Raw genomic sequence first — 19,741 nt, forward strand, 5'->3', positions numbered from 1 at the left:
CAAGCAGTTGTGAAAATCCTGAAAGTGAAGAGACATAAAGTCAATCTTCTATCAACCTACATTAATATTATGATAATGTCATTTTCCTTTTTATGGCGAACTCCATGTGACAAAAAAAAGAGTATTGAAGCAGATAACTCTTACTTACAAAGAGAGAAGACAGAGGCACAGAGGGAAGCCCATGGTTGTAGTATTCCCAATGAAGCCAGTCTGGGGAAAGGAAAGAGTGGATATGGAAATACACATCTATTTTATTGTATAACAATGACTACATATTAAAGTGCTTTACTGTATAATAATGACTAAATACTAAACTCCTTTACTGTAAAACAATGACTACATACTAAACTCCTTTACTGTATAACAATGACAAAATAATAAACTCCTTTACTGCAAAACAATGACTACATACTAAACTCCTTTACTGTAAAACAATGACTACATACTAAACTCCTTTACTGTAAAACAATGACTACATACTAAACTCCTTTACTGTAAAACAATGACTACATACTAAACTCCTTTACTGTAAAACAATGACTACATACTAAACTCCTTTACTGTAAAACAATGACTACATACTAAACTTCTTTACTGTATAACAATGACTATATACTAAACTCCTTTACTGTAAAACAATGACTACATACTAAACTCCTTTACTTCAAAACAATGACTACATACTAAACTCCTTTACTGTAAAACAATGACTACATACTAAACTCCTTTACTGTAAAACAATGACTACATACTAAACTTACAAACCCATGGAATGCAATAGCTAAACTCACATTGTGAGAATTGTTTTAGCTACTTAAAAAAAAACATATCCCCCCTCTGAAGCCAAATAATCACAGAATTGAAATTGACCTGAGAGTTGTTAAAATATTCTCAAAAGTAATTTGTCGATGAAAAAACTATAAATTGATGATATTTCCATACCCGTAAAGGTGTTGTATAGTATTCTAATCCCCCAGTTGGTAGGAGAGGTTAACTATGATCAAGTTCGTGGAACCGTCTTTGTGGCTCACAAATTTCCATAAAGATACTACATTAGAAGGAATTTGCATCCTTTCCTGTCCCTGTCCTGCCTTAAGTCACACGTGAACATCCACACATACTAATACATCCCATCCCATGATACTGTACCCCATGATAAGTTCATATAGATCACAAAAATGTTTACCAAAAGATGATAAGGATGACGATGATTGAGGATGATTGATTAGGTTGATTGATTGAGGGTGATTGATTAGAGTTGTTGGAATGCCATTCATTAATGTGACTATTTTTCATGTTGTTATACAGTCTAATACACAACTGGAAATTACCACCTTCCCATGTAGTTATGAACACAGCATTCGAATACGTTATCATTTCTAACCTTCATTTCCATCAGTAGGCTAAGTACCAGCCTACAGTCATTGGTACCAGCAGTAAACTGGTGTGGATTTTCTAGAATTGAATTACTTCTGGGAGAGTTGTGGGTGGGCCATGTTGTGGTTCAATTTGTCTGATTGGTTGTGTTTCTGCCGTGACACGTGATTTTGAGCAAATCAAGAAGTCACCTGTCACGCGCACCATTTGCACAAGGTGATTGAATAGGGGACCGGAGGTTCAAGCCCAACCGACCCCTGCTGGATTAGGCCTTGATGATGAATACTTTAGCTATCGATTTTAGCTTTTGACATTATACATTTACTCTATAAGGGATTTGCGTCAATTCAAATCTGGTATCAGGACAAAATGTGATTCAGAGTCACCGAATATATAATAATATATAATAATATAATAATAATATAATATAATAATATATAATATTAAGTATTTTTATTAAACTCAAGCGATAAATGGTAAATGCAATTTTCGTATACACGGGTTCTCTGTATCACCTCGCAGGATAGAACAGAAAACTGGCAGGATGTAAGTAAACAGCTGTTCTTATACGGTGATAGACGTAGTTCCAACCCGTCTGTTGGCCTATCACAGTAGAGGCTGAGCATGGTTTAAACTTTGCTCAGCCTATCGCCGGCGCTCAGACTGGTCCCAGCCTCTTGGCGCTCCTTGGTGTCCGGCGCTGTTGCTGTGTAGATTACGCTCCCACACCCCAGAGACTGAGGTCAGATAGCTCTGTAACATTGTTTGAGCCACTTGCACCTGCATAGAAAGCATACTGTTCTCGCTCAAGGCTAACCACAGCTTCCCAGCACACTTATCTGGGGCTAACTGTTACTTTCAGCACACACACCCAGGCACCCAGGCTAACAGTTGCTAATATTATATCACATGTGATAGAGCATTGGGTTATAGTGCAATAAACACAAATCCTAACAACTGCAAGATAAGCAGAGAAAGTCAGTTACTCAGTCATTCACAATACAGGACACAACACCAATCAAGCCAGTAAACTAGCTTGCAAGCTAATCATCTGATTCAACATGTCTATGAGAACACTTACCCTAGTTTTAACCTCGGTGTTGGAATACTCTATATTCTCAAACTCAGAATACCGCCGATGATAATACACAGGAAGGTAGTCTGTAGCTAGGTTAACATAGTTATGTTAGCTTATCATGTTAGTTTTGTGTAGGTAGCCAATTAATCCCAAACCCTTTCTAAGTAGCCTAGCTAGCTAGATGGCTAGCTAACCCCAGACACACAGTCGTGTGATCCTGATCTCTGAACATGTATTTGTCATTATACAAATGTATTTACCTAAATATCACTTCATTGCAGGCGTATGGTCAGAGGACGACAGAAAAATAGGTATCCTAGCCAGTCAGATCCCTCTCCTCATATAGCTGTAGGCTATATCCTGTACTACTGTTCTAGCTAGTAGTCAGTGTGGCCCTTGGTCAAATCCCCCCCCCAAAATGTTTACCTTAATTTACCTAGGCAAATCAGTTAAGAACAAATTCTTATTTACAATGACAGCCTACTCCGTCCAAATCCGGGCGACGCTGAGCCAATTGTGCTCGGGCCTCTGGGACTCCCAATCACAGCCAGATGTGACAGCCTGGATTCAAACCAGGTACTATAGTGACACATTTTTTACATTACATTTTAGTCATTTAGCAGACGCTCTTATCCAGAGCGACTTACAGTAGAGTGCATACATTGTATTACATTTACATACTGAGACAAGGATATCCCTACCGGCCAAACCCTCCCTAACCCGGACGACGCTATGCCAATTGTGCGTCGCCCCACGGACCTCCCGGTCGCGGCCGGCTGCGACAGAGCCTAGGCGCGAACCCAGAGACTCTGGTGGCGCAGCTAGCACTGCGATGCAGTGCCCTAGAACACTGCGCCACCTCGTGCACTGAGACGCAGAGCCTTAGATCGCTGCACCACTCGGGAGCTCATGTGATTGGTTCAGAAAGCTTGTCATACAAGACAGCACTGCAATTATAGGCTATTGCGTGTTCAACAATCTGATATATCCCGGTATTTTTTTCTTTTTTTCACTGATGTTGGATATTGGACATACACTACATGACCAAAAGTATGTGGACACCTGCTTGTCGAACATCTAATTTCAAAATCATGGGCATTAATATGGAGTTGATCCCCCTTTGCTGTTATCAGAGCCTCGACTCTTCTGGAAGGCTTTCCACTAGATGTTGGAACATTGCTGCAGGGACTTGCTTCCATTCAGCCACAAGAATTTTAGTGAGGTCGGGCACTGATGTTGGGTGATTAGGCCTGGCTTGCAGTCGGCGGTACAATTCATCCCAAAGGTGTTTGATGGGGTTGAGGTCGGGGCTCTGTGCAGGCCGGTCAAGTTCTTCCACACCAATCTCGACAAACCATTTCTGTATGGACCTCGCTTTGTGCACGGGGGCATTGTCATTATGAAACAGGAAAGGGCCTTCACCAAACTGTTGCCACAAAGTTGGAAGCACAGAATTGTTCTAGAATGTCATTGTATGCTGTAGCGTTAAGATTTCCCTTTACTGGAACTAAGGGGCGTAGCCCGAACCATGAAAAACAACCCCAGACCATTATTTCTCCTCCACCAAACTTTACAGTTGGCACTGTGCATTGTGGCAGGTAGCGTTCTCCTGGCATCTGCCAAACCCAGATTCGTCGGTCGGACTGCCAGATGGTGAAGAGTGATTCATCCATCCAGAGAACGTGTTTTCACTGCTCCAGACTCCAATGGCGACGAGCTTTGGGAAACGTTGCGGCCTATCCTTCAAGGCCCTTCAAGAGGCTCCTCCCAGATATGAACAGAGAGACACCAGTCATGTCATCTTGTATTAGGCCTACATTATTTTTCAGTTAATATACTGTCCTTTGTGTTTTCTTCTGTATGATGTTGTCTGTGTACCTGTATGAGTTGATGGTGATGGCTTTCAAATACCAAATCCTGCTCTGCCCACGTCACAGAGACCTGCTACTTATCTTATAGGACCAGAGACTCCATCCGGTAGTTTGTGAGAGACACCACCAGTGTTCTTAACCAAGTGGACGAGACACACCGAAAGATCGTTGTGTTAGGGACCCCATCACTGGCATGCTATTGGACCTTGGTCAAAAGTAGTGCACTATGTAGAAAATTGGATGTCATTTGGGACGTAGCCTGATTCTTTGCGACAGATTACATGAATGCTTTGCCTAAACTACAGAGACGATGACATTTATCTGCTGCTGCCTCGCCCACATCCTGCATAGGATGCCAAACTAAATCTGTTGAACCATCTACTCTCCGTGTCTGTTAAAGGTGTACACACCCTTCCATGTCAGGATAAGTCCCTTTTTATCTTTATCGGCTTTTGAAAACTATAGAATATTGTTTCTGTATAAAACTAAATTAATGACATGCAAATAAAGAGTATGTTTACCCATTCTGATGTCGAAAAAACGAACTGAAAAATATGAATTATTGTCTCTACCAGGTGTCACTTTTCCTCAAGTATGAAGTGCAGACTCCCAACGGACGCTTTGCTCTCTCGACCACGGGCCCAGTGCCCCATGGGACAGAAGTCCCGGGGTTAATCCCCACGGGCCCAGTGCCCCATGGGACAGAAGTCCCGGGGTTAATCCCCACGGGCCCAGTGCCCCATGGGACAGAAGTCCCGGGGTTAATCCCAACGGGCCCAGTGCCCCATGGGACAGAAGACCCGGGGTTAATCCCCACGGGCCCAGTGCCCCATGGGACAGAAGTCCCGGGGTTAATCCCAACGGGCCCAGTGCCCCATGGGACAGAAGTCCCGGGGTTAATCCCCACGGGCCCAGTGCCCCACGGGACAGAAGTCCCGGGGTTAATCCCAACGGGCCCAGTGCCCCATGGGACAGAAGTCCCGGGGTTAATCCCCACGGGCCCAGTGCCCCACGGGACAGAAGTCCCGGGGTTAATCCCAACGGGCCCAGTGCCCCACGGGACAGAAGTCCCGGGGTTAATCAAGTACTCATCTACTTGTCAGTAACACGACGAGGAGGTGTTAAACACGTTTGAACAACTAGTTAGCAGATCAACTCTATCTGGCTCTTGGTTCTCCATGAGTGGTGAGTGAGAGGTAATACAGTAATGCATCATAAAGGCCAAGAGGAATTGTATTGACTGTCATAAATTGCATTTTAAAGTTAGTAATATTAACTATAGTAATAGTTTGTTGGTCTGTAATCTAGCCTGATTTTACTCTGTTAGTTGTGTTTCAAGACACTGATGTGTCTAGTATATTATATACTACAGTTATGAATAGTAACTGTATTTACATTTTGCTGGTCTATAATGTTGCCTGTTTTTTTCACCAAAAATGATTTATACAGTATATACACTAGATGACTGATAGGGGGCGCTGTGTTAAAACCACTGTGCCTCCTATGTCTTGGCACTCCCCCATTTTTGTAAATACTATTTTGGAAGCTATAGAAACACATTTAATAATGTCAACATGAGTTTATTCTATGAGCCCTGGTCAAAAATAGTGCACTACATAGAGAATAGGGTGCCATTTGGGACAGAACCCTACTATATTCTCTTTGATCCAGAGGCGATCTCTGAACCCAATCGCCTTGCCAAAGAGGAGCCGTACCCGCTGGATCAACTAATGGGTGGAATAGAGGGTCAGAACCCAAACACTGATACTGAAACAGAGTTCCGGGTCAACCTCTTTACCACAGACCAAGAAGAAGAAGAAGAGGAGGCATGTGCTCTATCTCTCACTACTGGTGCCTTAGTTCTTTGTTTAACAGTGATTGTGATACACATTGCAGCGTCTTGATCCTCTATAATTTGGTTTGATCCGAGCAAGTCATTGGTATGATCTTTGCCTTCAACGGTAAAGACTCAGGAGGGAGTGGAGATCAGTCACTTGAAGTGATTCATATTCAAGCAATACAGGTATCTATGGTGGTATTGTGTGATTTTAAAAGCTTTAAGTGATTATAACATGGGTATAGTGCACATGTTAGCCAAGCAATAATGTAAACACAGCCTGATGTATGATTGAGAAACACAACCTGAGGTCTGACTGAGAAACAAAACCTGAGGTCTGACTGAGAAACTAAAGACAACCACCTTGTGTCATCGGTTTGTATTCTTAAAGGGGAATGGAAACACTTCAGGATTTACAGTTAGCTGGTGTTCTAAAGCCTAATGTTTCCTTTCCCCTTTAAGACTAAACAGCAGATCTGTGTCAAGCAACAGTTATACTTAATTATCCTGTGTATATGCCTCAAATGACATGTTTTGTTTTCCTCTCAACACAGAACTGACTCGGATCGCTGAACAGACTGAACCACCAGAGGAACTAAGCAGTAAGGGCCGCCTGCCATGATGGATGAACTTACTGAACTATGACGGTGTTGATGGGTGTAGGGTGAAGTTTCCCCTTGATGCTGATCTTTGGTCAGTTTTGCATTTGGCCCACTATTTTTTAAGGATAGGAATGGGGAGGGGAAGCTGATTCTCGATCAGCACCTGGGGGAATCTTCACCCCGGACCTTGACGCTGATGTTTGGGTGGGAGCTGTACAATCAGTATTGTAGTTTTGGCCTAATGTTACTGTGGTTATCCACTATACTGCAGCTGGTCTTCAATTGATGCACACGACTCACCATTACCTCTGAGGTCCGTTGGCCAAACCAAGTTTCATTATGTATTACTTCAATGTTTCTCAAACCTGGTCCTGGGAACCCAAAAGGGTACACATAGATTTTTGTCCCCCTTGCACTAACACAGCTTATTCAACCAATCAAATGCTTGATAATGAGTTGATTAGTTGAATCAAATGAATTGGTGCTGCTAGGGAAAGAAAAAACATTTGCAAACCTGATCGGATGATGGGATGGCGTATCGCTGCAGAATGCTGTGGTAGCCATGCTGGTTAAGTCTGCCTTGAATTCTAAATAAATCACAGACAGTGTCACCAACAAAACACCCCCACACCATCACACCTCCTCCTCCATGCTTCACGGTGGGAACCACACATGCGGAGATCATCCGTTCACCTACTCTGCGTCTCACAAAGACACGGCGGTTGGAACCAAAAATCTCAAATTTGGACTCATCAGACCAATGGACAGATTTCCACTGGTCTAATGCCCATTGTTCATGTTTCTTGGCCCAATCAAGTCTCTTCTTCTTATTGGTGTCCTTTAGTAGTGGTTTCTTTGCAGCAATTCGACCGTGAAGCATTTATTTGGGCTGCAATTTCTGAGGCTGGTAACTCTAATGAACTTACTTCCTGCAGCAGAGGTAACTCTGGGTCTTCCTTTCCTGTGGCGGTCCTCATGAGAACCAGTTTCATCATAGCGATTGATGGGTTTTGTGACTGCACTTGAAGAACCTTTCAAAGTTTTTGAAATGTTCCGGATTGACTGACCTTCATGTCTTAAAGTAATGATGGACTGTTGTTTCTCTTTGCGTATTTGAGCTGTTCTTGCCATAATATGGACTTGGTCTTTTACCAAATAGGGCTATCTTCTGTATACCCCCCTATCTTGTCACAACAAAACTGATTGGCTCAAATGCATTAAGAAGGAAAGAAATTCCACAAATTAACTTTTAGCAAGGCACACCTGTTAATTGAAATGCATTCCAGGTGACTACCTCATGAAGCTGGTTGAGAGAATGCCAATAGTGTGCAAAGCTGTCATCAAGCCAAAGGGTGGCTACTTTGAAGAATCTCAAATATAAAATATATATTTTTTGGTTACTACATGATTCCATATGTGTTATTTCATAGTTTTGAGAAAATAGTACAAATAAAGAATAACCCTTGAATGAGTAGGTGTGTCCAAACTATTGACTGGTGCTGTATGTTTCTGAACGATGCATTAGGCTGCCTTGTTGATATGACAGAGCGGCATAGATTACTGTTCCATTTGACAAGGGCGTTCCTCCTTCACTGCTTTTGCCCGTTCACATCCCGGGCCGGCCACGGTTCAGTTTAATCAAACTCCCTCATACTCTACACCAGAGGTCTTTTCTTGTCCAGGGACCCCCGCCAAGGCAAACCGGTGACCCAGGGACCCCCGCCAAGGCGAACCGGGGAACCCTCATCATATGTTATCTAAAAACAGCTGTTTAGCTGTTGGTGAGTCCTTTTTTAACCAGTCAACAAAGCTTACCAGCAGTCAGCGGAACTTGCAGTGACTGGTACTCGCAGGTGATTTTTCATAGCCAATCTCAGACACTCCAATGACTAATTTGCTCACTTTATTTTATATTTATTTTATTCAGAAATAAAGTTGACATAAGTAGAAAAATATATATTGTTTCTACTGTAAATATATAATTTAAAAAAAATCATTGATTCTGTTACTAGTGATTTCCTGGTCAAAAGTATATAGCGTTCCATTTAGGATGAAAACATGACCAGCAGCCTTGGCTTGGTAGAGACCACAATGCCCGTCTATGTGAGGAACCAGCTCTAGGTTCATGACTGGGCTGGTCTCTCCCACCCGCCAGGCCACCCAGGGAACACATTATTCATGATCAATACCAGTCTAGCAGGGAACACATTATTCATGATCAATACCAGTCTGTAGGATGGAACACATTATTCATGATCATTACCAGTCTGTAGGAGGGAACATTATTCATGATCAATACCAGTCTGTAGGAGGGAACACATTATTCATGATCAATACCAGTCTGTAGGAGGGAACACATTATTCATGATCAATACCAGTCTGTAGGATAGAACACATTATTCATGATCAATACCAGTCTGTAGGAGGGAACACATTATTCATGATCAATACCAGTCTGTAGGATGGAACACATTATTCATGATCAATACCAGTCTGTAGGAGGGAACACATTATTCATGATCAATACCAGTCTGTAGGAGGGAACACATTATTCATGATCAATACCAGTCTGTAGGATGGAACACATTACTCATGATCAATACCAGACTGGAGGAGGGACAAACAAACAGGGCTCAGCTCTCCTTGTCACAAATAAAGCCCTCTCATGCAAGTCTTTTGGGTCATTCTTAACTGTGATTGGTGGACTGGTGGTCACGGAACCAGGATGGAACTTCTTGTGGCCAATGGCATTGAGCAGCAAGAGGACAGAATGATTCTATGGCGGTAGAGAGGGATATGAGAGGGTTTGAGAATTTGAGGAATTTCAGAAGGGGTATGTTATTGCTTAGCAGTGTCAGGAAGAGGACAGGCCTGACAAAACACAGGCGGTGGCAGCAGGAGAAGAAGATGGACTGTCCCAAGCACCGTGACCAGTCTGGTACGTGTATAGAGTGTAGTACAAAGCCTAGTTGAATACAGCCGGGGTCAATTTTTCCCTATGGAATGTGGTAAATAAAGTGTATAGTTACACTAGTGGCTCTCTGGAATTCCCCTGCGCCGTTCCATCATTGTTAGTCAGGGACCTGTGGTGTGATTTGGGTTTGAGACTTCTTTTAAAACACAAATGTTTTCTCTAAGACCAACCTTGAGAAACCTCTCAGTGACATCAACCACATAATAACTGCTTTTGTAGCCATTAGACTGACTGCCACATCAACACTGTTTAGCTCAGAATAGCTCTTTAGAGGGATTAAAATTCAGTTTTTTGGTTGTAAAAGCCCCTTCGGAATAATAAGAAACTACGTGTATTCACTGATCTCATAATGTGATGTACGTCTATGTTTTACACAATATAACCGCATAAACAACTTTTAGGATTTACACTGACAACCGGCTTTTACATTTTCTGTCTCAGACTTCACCTGCTGGTGTGAAACGGTTTATTTAGACCTTGCCAGAGACATATTGTTGAATCCCCAAAACCCTGTGTCTGTTCCAAATGGCACCCTATTCCCTACATAGTGCACTACTCTTGACAAGGGGCCATAGGGCTCTGGTCAGAAGTAGTGGACTATGTAGGGAGCAGGGTGCCATTTGGGACGGAGTCCCTGAGACCACAACACGGAGGTTGTTTAATCCCCAGTCAGTCCCTCCCAGAGCAGCAGCACACCAGAGCCCTGTGCCGACAGTAGTCTACTAGCTATTTCCTGTTCCACCCTCCTGGCTAAACATTGAACAGAGCTACCGCACTGTGGCATGGCCCACAGCGGAGATCACCATTCACCGTGCAGTCACAGGCCCATGTCTTGGTGAGCAGTGAGACCCTGACAAATAGGGACACTCACTACAGCGCAAGCATACCTCAGAGTAAGTAGTGTATGAGGATTTGGGAAAGCCATTTTAGGGTGTTTTGGGGTTTACTCGCAATCCATTTAACTGTGTTTTGGTTTTTGTTGTGTGTTTGTTTAATGTTATAGAGATGCTAAATGCTAATCAGGCACCACCCTCCCTCACGCTCTCTTGCTCTCTCTCTCTCTCTCTCTCGCTCTCTCTCTCTCTCTCTCTCTCTCGCTCTCTCTCTCTCTCTCTCTCTCTCTCTCTCTCTCTCTCTCTCTCTCTCCCTCTTTCTCTCTCTCTCTCTCTCTCTCTCGCTCTCTCTCGCTCTCGCTCTCTTGCTCTCTCTCGCTCTCTTGCTCTCTCTCGCTCTCTTGCTCTCTCTCTCTCTCTCTCTCTCTGGAAACACTTCCCTATTGACAGCCTCTCTCGGTCCCGGGTTTGGCTGGTCCTCTTTCTGGTGTACAGCTGGCCCTGATGTCGAGGAGAGAGGCAGCAGCACTTTTCTCTATCTGATTCTGTCTCTAGCTCTACAGCCTTGGATCTGCAGTTCAACAGTCTGATCGGACTCCTACTCCTCTACACCTCTGGGATCCTCAGGTTTGTCCTCCACTTTATTACAGTCTGTTGCGATATTTGCTCTACCCGTAGATCGATGGACAGCTGCTTCTTCGAGACTTGGAATCATTGTTGTATCTTTATCAGGATTAAGGTGAGTGTGTGAGATTAGTTTTGCGTTCACTTGTCACTTTAGTTCTGTCTGTAGGTCCTCATGATGATGATGATGATGATTCCATGGTGATGAGGATTTATTGTCTTGCCTTTTAACATGTGATGTTTTCTATGGAAAATATTGGTTTCCTAACAATTTCATAAATAACTTTATTAGCTTACCTAATGAAGTGATCCTGTACACTGGAAGTAACAGGATGTGGGTTTATTAGTAGACTGTTCCTCATACTAATGTCTGTACATTATAATGACAGACTATAAAAACTCTTTATAGGCTCAGTAGCAGCAGCAGAGAGCCATACCGCCTCGACATCCTCCACACACTTATCACAGCAACAGGATGAGAGCCGTCCGTCTCCCGGCCTGACGCACATGTATGATGTTAAACAACACATGAGCTTTTGGCGGTTTTTGTTGTCACTATGTTTGTTGTATTATGACAACAGAATCTCCTCATCCCTCCCAAGTTACTCTGTTGTAAGATGATATCTGTTTCAAGGCACCAATGATAAGAATAATAACCTATAAATTCAAAGGTTTTGAATTTCATTGTTTGAATCCAATTGGATTATCTAAGCAGGAAATGTGTCGGGTTGAAGGCAGAGCGGTTTATGAGCTATATAAACAATCACAGCTGCTGACCCTGTGCAAGTTATTGGGAGGTGTTAAAGAACTGTGTGACTAAAGAGACACATGTCTTCTATCACCAGTTACCACTGATATGTTGCCTCCGGATATTTTGAGATTTTGAGAGAAACTTTTATCACGGTACTGTTTCTTGTTGGCTGTGACAAAGTTTTATGGTTGTTTGTGATAAAACTGTCTGGAGAATGTGCCTTGGTGGGAAGAAAGAGAGGGACAGGAAGGGGAATCCACAGGGAGTAGAATGTGTTTATAAGGGATTACATTTCAAGATGCCAACACATGCCCACAAGTACAGAAATGTTTCTAAAATATGAAAAAACAAATGTAAAAAGGAAGCCATCGACCCTTCCAAACTTGGACCTTTTTCAATCTGCCTGACTCATAGCTAGGAAACACTACCGTGGTAATTTGTAGGATTTGGGAAATGAAAACTGAGGCCATGCAAGGCCTAATTAAATGAAAACATTGTTTGTCTTTGAATGAACTGAACTCAAAACAAAATTACTCACAGCGCTTATGTCATTAAAGCCTGGGGGATAAAACAAGGATGGAGTTGGTGAGATATTTCAAAAGTCAAATCAGTTATCCAGCCTAAATAACTAAGTAGATAACTCAGTGCTCTGATAGGGTAAGGCAAGTATGGGTAACTGCATATGTGGAGTGTCTGAAAGTGGGTTTTGCAAATCAAGTGGGAGGATCAGCACCAGTGACTGTGTCAACCTAACAGCTAATTCGGCAGATTGGTTGCCACTCAAGGCTTCCTGTTTCCTTGTATCATTTTAACTAAACCGGTTAGGCAGGTTAGGATTATTAACATGGCAGGTTAGGATTATTAACATGGCAGGTTAGGATTATTAACGTGGCAGGTTAGGATTATTAACGTGGCAGGTTAGGATTATTAACGTGGCAGGTTAGGATTATTAACATGGCAGGTTAGGATTATTAACGTGGCAGGTTAGGATTTTTAACGTGGCAGGTTAGGATTATTAACGTGGCAGGTTCGGAGAACTAACGTAGCAGGTTAGAATAACTAACGTGGCAGGTTAGGATTATTAACGTGGCAGGTTCGGAGAACTAACGTAGCAGGTTAGAATAACTAACGTGGCAGGTTAGGATTATTAACGTGGCAGGTTCGGAGAACTAACGTAGCAGGTTAGAATAACTAACGTGGCAGGTTCGGAGAACTAACGTAGCAGGTTAGGATAATTAACATGGCAGTTTATGAGAACTAACGTAGCAGGTTAGGATAATTAACATGGCAGTTTATGAGAACTAATGTGGCAGGTTTGGGTAATTAACATGGCAGTTTATGAGAACTAACGTGGCAGGTTAGAATAATTAACATGGCAGTTTATGAGAACTAACGTAGCAGGTTAGAATAATTAACGTGGCAGGTTAGGATAATTAACATGGCAGTTTATGATAACTAACGTGGCAGGTTAGAATAATTAACATGGCAGTTTATGAGAACTAACGTGGCAGGTTAGGATAATTAACATGGCAGTTTATGAGAACTAACGTGGCAGGTTAGAATAATTAACATGGCAGTTTATGAGAACTAACGTGGCAGGTTAGGATAATTAACATGGCAGTTTATGAGAACTAACGTAGCAGGTTAGGATAATTAACCTAGCAGGTTAGGAGAATGAGGTTAAGGTTAGGAAAATATTTTTTTTTAAACTTTATTTAACTAGGCAAGTCAGGGGCAGAACAACAGATGTTTACCTTGTCAGCTCAGGGATTCAACCTTTTGGTTCCAACGCTCTAACCACTAGGCTACCTGCTGCCCCAATTAGGCCCCTAAACCAGTTAGGGTTAGGTTTAGCTAAAACGCTACAAGGAAGCAGCAAGCAGCCACACAAAATGGTCTATCTATCCAATTAGCTGTTAGGTTTCAATACATTCACTGGTCTTGCTCCTCCCACTTGTTTCACAATGCCCACTTTTAGACATATTCCACGTGTGCAGTTAACTATGGGCTTGTTCAACATTGTAGCCGACAGTGCCGGCGACTGCCGACTGACTGATCTACAAATAACCTTGCATCATAAATAACTACTCATTATTATTTGTATATCAGTCAGTCAGTCCCCATTTAACCACAATGCATCATGAATTTGATACTCTCGAACACGGCCCATGACTGGGGCAATGCAGCAAGACCCATCATCTCCCATGAGTCTGTGGACCAACAAAGCAGCAACGCTGCCATGGCGACCACCATTTAATTGGCAAAATGTGCCTTTGCGAGTTAACAGGGTCAGGGTCTGCTGCCAAGAGTCGGCGGGATAAAGATCAGGGTGGGAAAACACAGGGTCCTGATGGGCATGATTTTAAACTGAGGAAAGAGGCAGAGAAAGAACAACATTCTGCCATTGCACCCACTGTTGTTGAATTGCATGCAATGGACTGATTGTTAAGAGGGAGGAAGTCAGTCATCAGTTACAGTGGTGGTAAAAGTCCCCAATTGTCATACTTGAGTAAAATTAAAGATACCTTAATAGAAAATGACTCAAGTAAAAGTGAAAGTCACCCAGTAAAATACTACTTCAGTAAAAGTCTAAAAGTATTTGGTTTTAAATATACTTCAGTATCAAAGTAAATGTAATTGCTAAAATATACTTAAGTATCAAAAACAAAAGTAAAAGGACAAATCATTTCACATTTCTTATATATTAAGCAAACCAGACGGCACAATTTTCTTGTTATTTTCATTTACGTATAGCCAGGGGCACACTCCAACACTCAGACATAATTTACAAACGAAGCATTTGTGTTTAGTGAGTTCGCCAGATCAGAGAAAGTAGGGATGACCAGGGATGTTGTCTTGATAAGTGTGTGAATTGGACCATTTTCCTGTCCTGTTAAGCATTTAAATTGTAACACGTGTCAAGGGGAAATGTATGGAGTAAAAATAACATTATTTTCTTTAGGAATGTAGTGAAGTAAAAGTATACGTTGTCAAAAATATAAATAACAAAGTAAAAAAAAAAAACTTAAGTAGTACTTTATAGTATTTTTACTTAAGTACTTTACACCACTGAGCAGTCATTAGACGTATGATTGAAACCATGGGATTTCATCAACGCTTGGGATTTCATCCTATTCCCTCCCCAAGTCCCCAGGTTCACCCTCAATCTCTGTCTGAAGCCTATGTTTGTTTGTCTTTAAGATCTCTCCTCCCTCTCTCTTCGGCTCTCCTCTCTGGAGTACGACATAAGCTTCTCTTCTCTCCCATTTCCCAGAGGAGACCCCACACTGCTCTTCTTGGTAGTCATGTGTGTTTCTGTGGGAAAAGTGAAACCCCCACTTTGAACACACAAGAAAGGGCCAGCCAGGTCACTGCTACAGAAATACCATAAATACAAACAGATGAACAGATAACTGGACACAGAACTCGGTTAGGAAAGCAAGCTGACTGACTATGGTGTCCTCAGCGGGGACTATGGTGTCCTTAGTGAGGCATATGGTGTCCTCAGTGGGGCATATGGTGTCCTTAGTGGGGCATATGGTGTCCTCAGTGGGGACTATGGTGTCCTCAGTGGGGACTATGGTGTCCTCAGTGGGGACTATGGTGTCCTCAGTGGGGACTATGGTGTCCTTAGTGGGGACCATGGTGTCCTTAGTGGGGACTATGGTGTCCTCAGTGGGGCATATGGTGTCCTTAGTGGGGCATATGGTGTCCTCAGTGGGGACTATGGTGTCCTCAATGGGGACTATGGTGTCCTTAGTGGGGACTATGGTGTCCTCAGTGGGGACTATGGTGTCCTTAGTGGGGACTATGGTGTCCTTAGTGGGGCATATGGTGTCCTCAGTGGGGACTATGGTGTCCTCAGTGGGGACTATGGTGTCCTCAGTGGGGACTACAGTGTCCTTAGTGGGGACTATGGTGTCCTCAGTGGGGACTATGGTGTCCTTAGTGGGGCATATGGTGTCCTTAGTGGGGCATATGGTGTCCTTAGTGGGGCATATGGTGTCCTTAGTGGGGACTATGGTGTCCTCAGTGGGGACTATGGTGTCCTTAGTGGGGACTATGGTGTCCTCAGTGGGGACTATGGTGTCCTCAGTGGGGACAATGGTGTCCTTAGTGGGGACTATGGTGTCCTTAGTGGGGACTATGGTGTCCTCAGTGGGGACTATGGTGTCCTTAGTGGGGACTACGGTGTCCTCAGTGGGGACTATGGTGTCCTCAGTGGGGACTATGGTGTCCTTAGTGGGGACCATGGTGTCCTTAGTGGGGACTATGGTGTCCTTAGTGGGGCATATGGTGTCCTCAGTGGGGACTATGGTGTCCTCAGTGGGGACTCTGGTGTCCTCAGTGGGGACTATGGTGTCCTCAGTGGGGACTATGGTGTCCTTAGTGGGGACTATGGTGTCCTTAGTGGGGACTATGGTGTCCTTAGTGGGGCATATGGTGTCCTCAGTGGGGACTATGGTGTCCTTAGTGGGGCATATGGTGTCCTCAGTGGGGACTATGGTGTCCTCAGTGGGGACTATGGTGTCCTCAGTGGGGACCATGGTGTCCTCAGTGGGGACTATGGTGTCCTCAGTGCCAGTATAACTGTGGGGAATACGTGGAGGCATTCTGTTACATTATCATCTCTAAGCCTTCTGAGACTCAGTGGAAGAGAGAATGAACTCAGACAGTGAGACACAGAGCTGGCCGTCAGAAAATGACACAGTTCCTCCCATTGGACATGACACCAAGTGTCATAGTAGAAGATAAAATGGTGATTACTTCCTGTCTGTGGGGGGGCAGTTATAATACGTAAATTATTTTTGAACCACAGGACCTCGTATTGGAGACAGGCTGGTGAATGGTTGTCAACAAACAAGGAGACAAGCTGGTGAATGGTTGTCAACAAACAAGGAGAGAGGCTGGTGAATGGTTGTCAACAAACAAGCAGAGAGGTCAAAATGGAACCAATTAGGAAAGACATGGAGCTGCTAAGTAACAGCATGGCTACCTATGCTCACATCAAAGGTAAGACCCCCCTTGTGATTTTTGATTATAGTTCTAAGATAAAGTGACCCTTTGTTCATTCTTTTTATATAATATTGTCTTTTTATTTTTATTTATTCATTCTGATGCTTTGAGAATTGCTTCAGAAAGAGCCGTAATCTCTGTGTAGAACTACGATCCGTTCTAGGGACTTATGTGTACTGTCTGCTTTGGCGTGACACCCCTGTACTGTGAAAGTGTCTGCATGCTCACCCTCTCAAATATTGTGTAAACGTCCTCATTTCCTGCACTTCTATTACAGCTAAGGGAAAGTGGCTTATACAGTCAGAACAGACAGGGGCCTTTTTCTGCTCGTACTCACTGTGAAGAGTTTTGACAGGAACTGATACCCATCAAGGCATTCACAAAGCACGGACAATTCACATGCTGTTGTTGTATTTAGTTTGAATGAGACTACGAATGGCCCTATTGAACCCCTGTCAATGTAGGTGATAGCCTCTAAACCTGCCTGATCTCACAAGCTCACAGTCAGTGTGGATTTACAAGGCTTTTGTAGGTGAGTGATCTAACAATCTGTTTTCCCATCCAGCTAACCCAGAGAGCTTTGCTCTGTACTTCATGATGGGTGTGTGTTTTGGCCTGCTCCTGGCCCTGTGCCTCCTGGTCACCGGCATCACCTGTAGGACCCGCCGTAACAATAAGCCTTCCCCCTCCCCAGAGAGGAGACAACTGAGGGAGTCCAGTGAAGAAGAGGAGGATGAGGAGAGTGTGGATGTGGACGAAGGGGAGGAGGCAGAGATCCCTAAAGTGACGGTTGCGCCCATGAGCGACCGCAGCAGCCAATCGAACGGTACTTTGAGGAGCGTGAATGTGTTTGCGTCGGCGGAGGAGCTGGAGAGGGCGAGACGACTGGAGGACAGGGAGCGCATCGTCAGGGAGATCTGGAGGAACGGACAGCCTGATATACTGACCACTGGAACAGGGACCATCGGACGGATACACTACCACTAACGGACTAAAGTGACTAAAGGACCTAAAACACATGGTCTGAACCCTGAACTAATTAGGATTGATCTACTCCAGACAAACACTGTAGCTGACTTTATTAGGCTGGCACAGATTCATCTTCAACTTTTAATTCAATTATTTCTTTAACGTTTTTTTTGTACAAACTTATTTCATTATCATTCATGTACAGTTGTGGCCAAAAGTTTTGAGAATGACACAAATATACATTTTCACAAAGTTTGCTTCTTCAGTGTCTTTAGATATTTTTGTCAGATGTTACCATGGAATACTGAAGTATAATTACAAGCATTTCATAAGTGTCAAAGGCTTTTATTGACAATTACAGTTGATGCAAAGAGTCAATATTTGCAGTGTTGACCCTTCTTTTTCAAGACCTCTGCAATCCGCCCTGGCATGCTGTCAATTAACTTCTGGGCCACATCCTGACTGATGGCAGCCCATTCTTGCATAATCAATGCTTGGAGTTAGTCAGAATTTGTGGGTTTTTGTTTGTCCACCCGCCTCTTGAGGATTGACCACAAGTTCTCAATTGGATTCAGGTCTGGGGAGTTTCCTGGCCATGGACCCAAAATATCTATGTTTTGTTCCCCGAGCCACTTAGTTATCACTTTTGCCTTATGGCAAGGTGCTCCAACATGCTGGAAAAGGCATCGTTCGTCACCAAACTGTTCCTGGATGGTTGGGAGAAGTTGCTCACGTAGGATGTGTTGGTACCATTCTTAATTCATGGCTGTGTTCTTAGGCAAAATTGTGAGTGAGCCCACTCCCTTGGCTGAGAAGCAACCCCACACATGAATGGTCTCAGGATGCTTTACTGTTGGCATGACACAGGACTGATGGTAGCGCTCACCTTGTCTTCTCCGGACAAGCTTTTTTCCAGATGCCCCAAACAATCGGAAAGGGGATTCATCAGAGAGAATGACTTTACCCCAGTCCTCAGCAGTCCAATCCTTGTACCTTTTGCAGAATATCAGTCTGTCCCTGATGTTTTTCCTGGAGAGAAGTGTCTTCTTTGCTGCCCTTCTTGACACCAGGCCATCCTCCAAAAGTCTTCGCCTCACTGTGCGTGCATAGGCACTCACACCTGCCTGCTGCCATTCCTGAGCAAGCGCTGTACTGGTGGTGCCCCGATCCCGCAGCTGAATCAACTTTAGGAGATGGTCCTGGCGCTTGCTGGACTTTCTTGGGCGCCCTGAAGCCTTCTTCACAACAATTGAACCGCTCTCCTTGAAGTTCTTGATGATCCGATAAATGGTTGATTTAGGTCCAATCTTAATGGCAGCAATATCCTTGCCTGTGAAGACCTTTTTGTGCAAAGCAATGATGACGGCACGTGTTTCCTTGCAGGTAACCATGGTTGACAGAGGAAGAACAATGATTCCAAGCACCACCCTTCTTTTGAAGCTTCCAGTCTGTTATTCGAACTCAATCAGCATGACAGAGTGATCTCCAGCCTTGTCCTCGTCAACACTCACACCTGTGTCAACGAGAGAATCACTAACATGATGTCAGCTGGTCCTTTTGTGGCAGGGCAGCTGAAATGTTTTTGGGAGGATTCAGTTCATTTGCATGGCAAAGAGGGACTTTGCAATTAATTGCAATTCATCTGATCACTCTTCATAACATTCTGGAGTATATGCAAATTGCCATCATACAAACTGAGGCAGCAGACTTTGTGAAAATTAATATTTGTGTCATTCTCAAAACTTTTGGCCACGACTGTACTGGCCTATGACAAAAGTGTTGCACAATACAATGTAAGCTTCAACATTT

The 19,741-nt window shown here is 43.5% G+C and overlaps 1 protein-coding gene across 1 annotated transcript; it reads left to right on the forward strand.

The window, feature by feature from the left end:
* Nucleotides 1-11,029: 11,029 nt before the first annotated feature.
* LOC120022651 (protein eva-1 homolog B-like) lies at nucleotides 11,030-18,174 on the forward strand. Its single transcript, XM_038966633.1, has 3 exons — nucleotides 11,030-11,199; nucleotides 16,767-16,960; nucleotides 17,529-18,174. The coding sequence occupies exons 2-3, from the start codon at nucleotides 16,828-16,830 to the stop codon at nucleotides 17,948-17,950; spliced, it is 555 nt and encodes a 184-aa protein (XP_038822561.1). The 5' UTR covers nucleotides 11,030-11,199; nucleotides 16,767-16,827; the 3' UTR covers nucleotides 17,951-18,174.
* The last annotated feature ends 1,567 nt before the right edge of the window (nucleotides 18,175-19,741 follow it).

The sequence above is a fragment of the Salvelinus namaycush genome, chromosome 27, assembly GCF_016432855.1.
Source record: "Salvelinus namaycush isolate Seneca chromosome 27, SaNama_1.0, whole genome shotgun sequence".
Lineage (NCBI taxonomy): Eukaryota > Metazoa > Chordata > Actinopteri > Salmoniformes > Salmonidae > Salvelinus > Salvelinus namaycush.

Coding starts and splice junctions, on each gene's coding strand:
- LOC120022651 (XM_038966633.1), top strand. CDS start 16,828: ATGGTTGTCAACAAACAAGGAGAGAGGCTGGTGAATGGTTGTCAACAA. Junction 16,961..17,528: donor TACCTATGCTCACATCAAAG/GTAAGACCCCCC, acceptor TTTCCCATCCAG/CTAACCCAGAGAGCTTTGCT.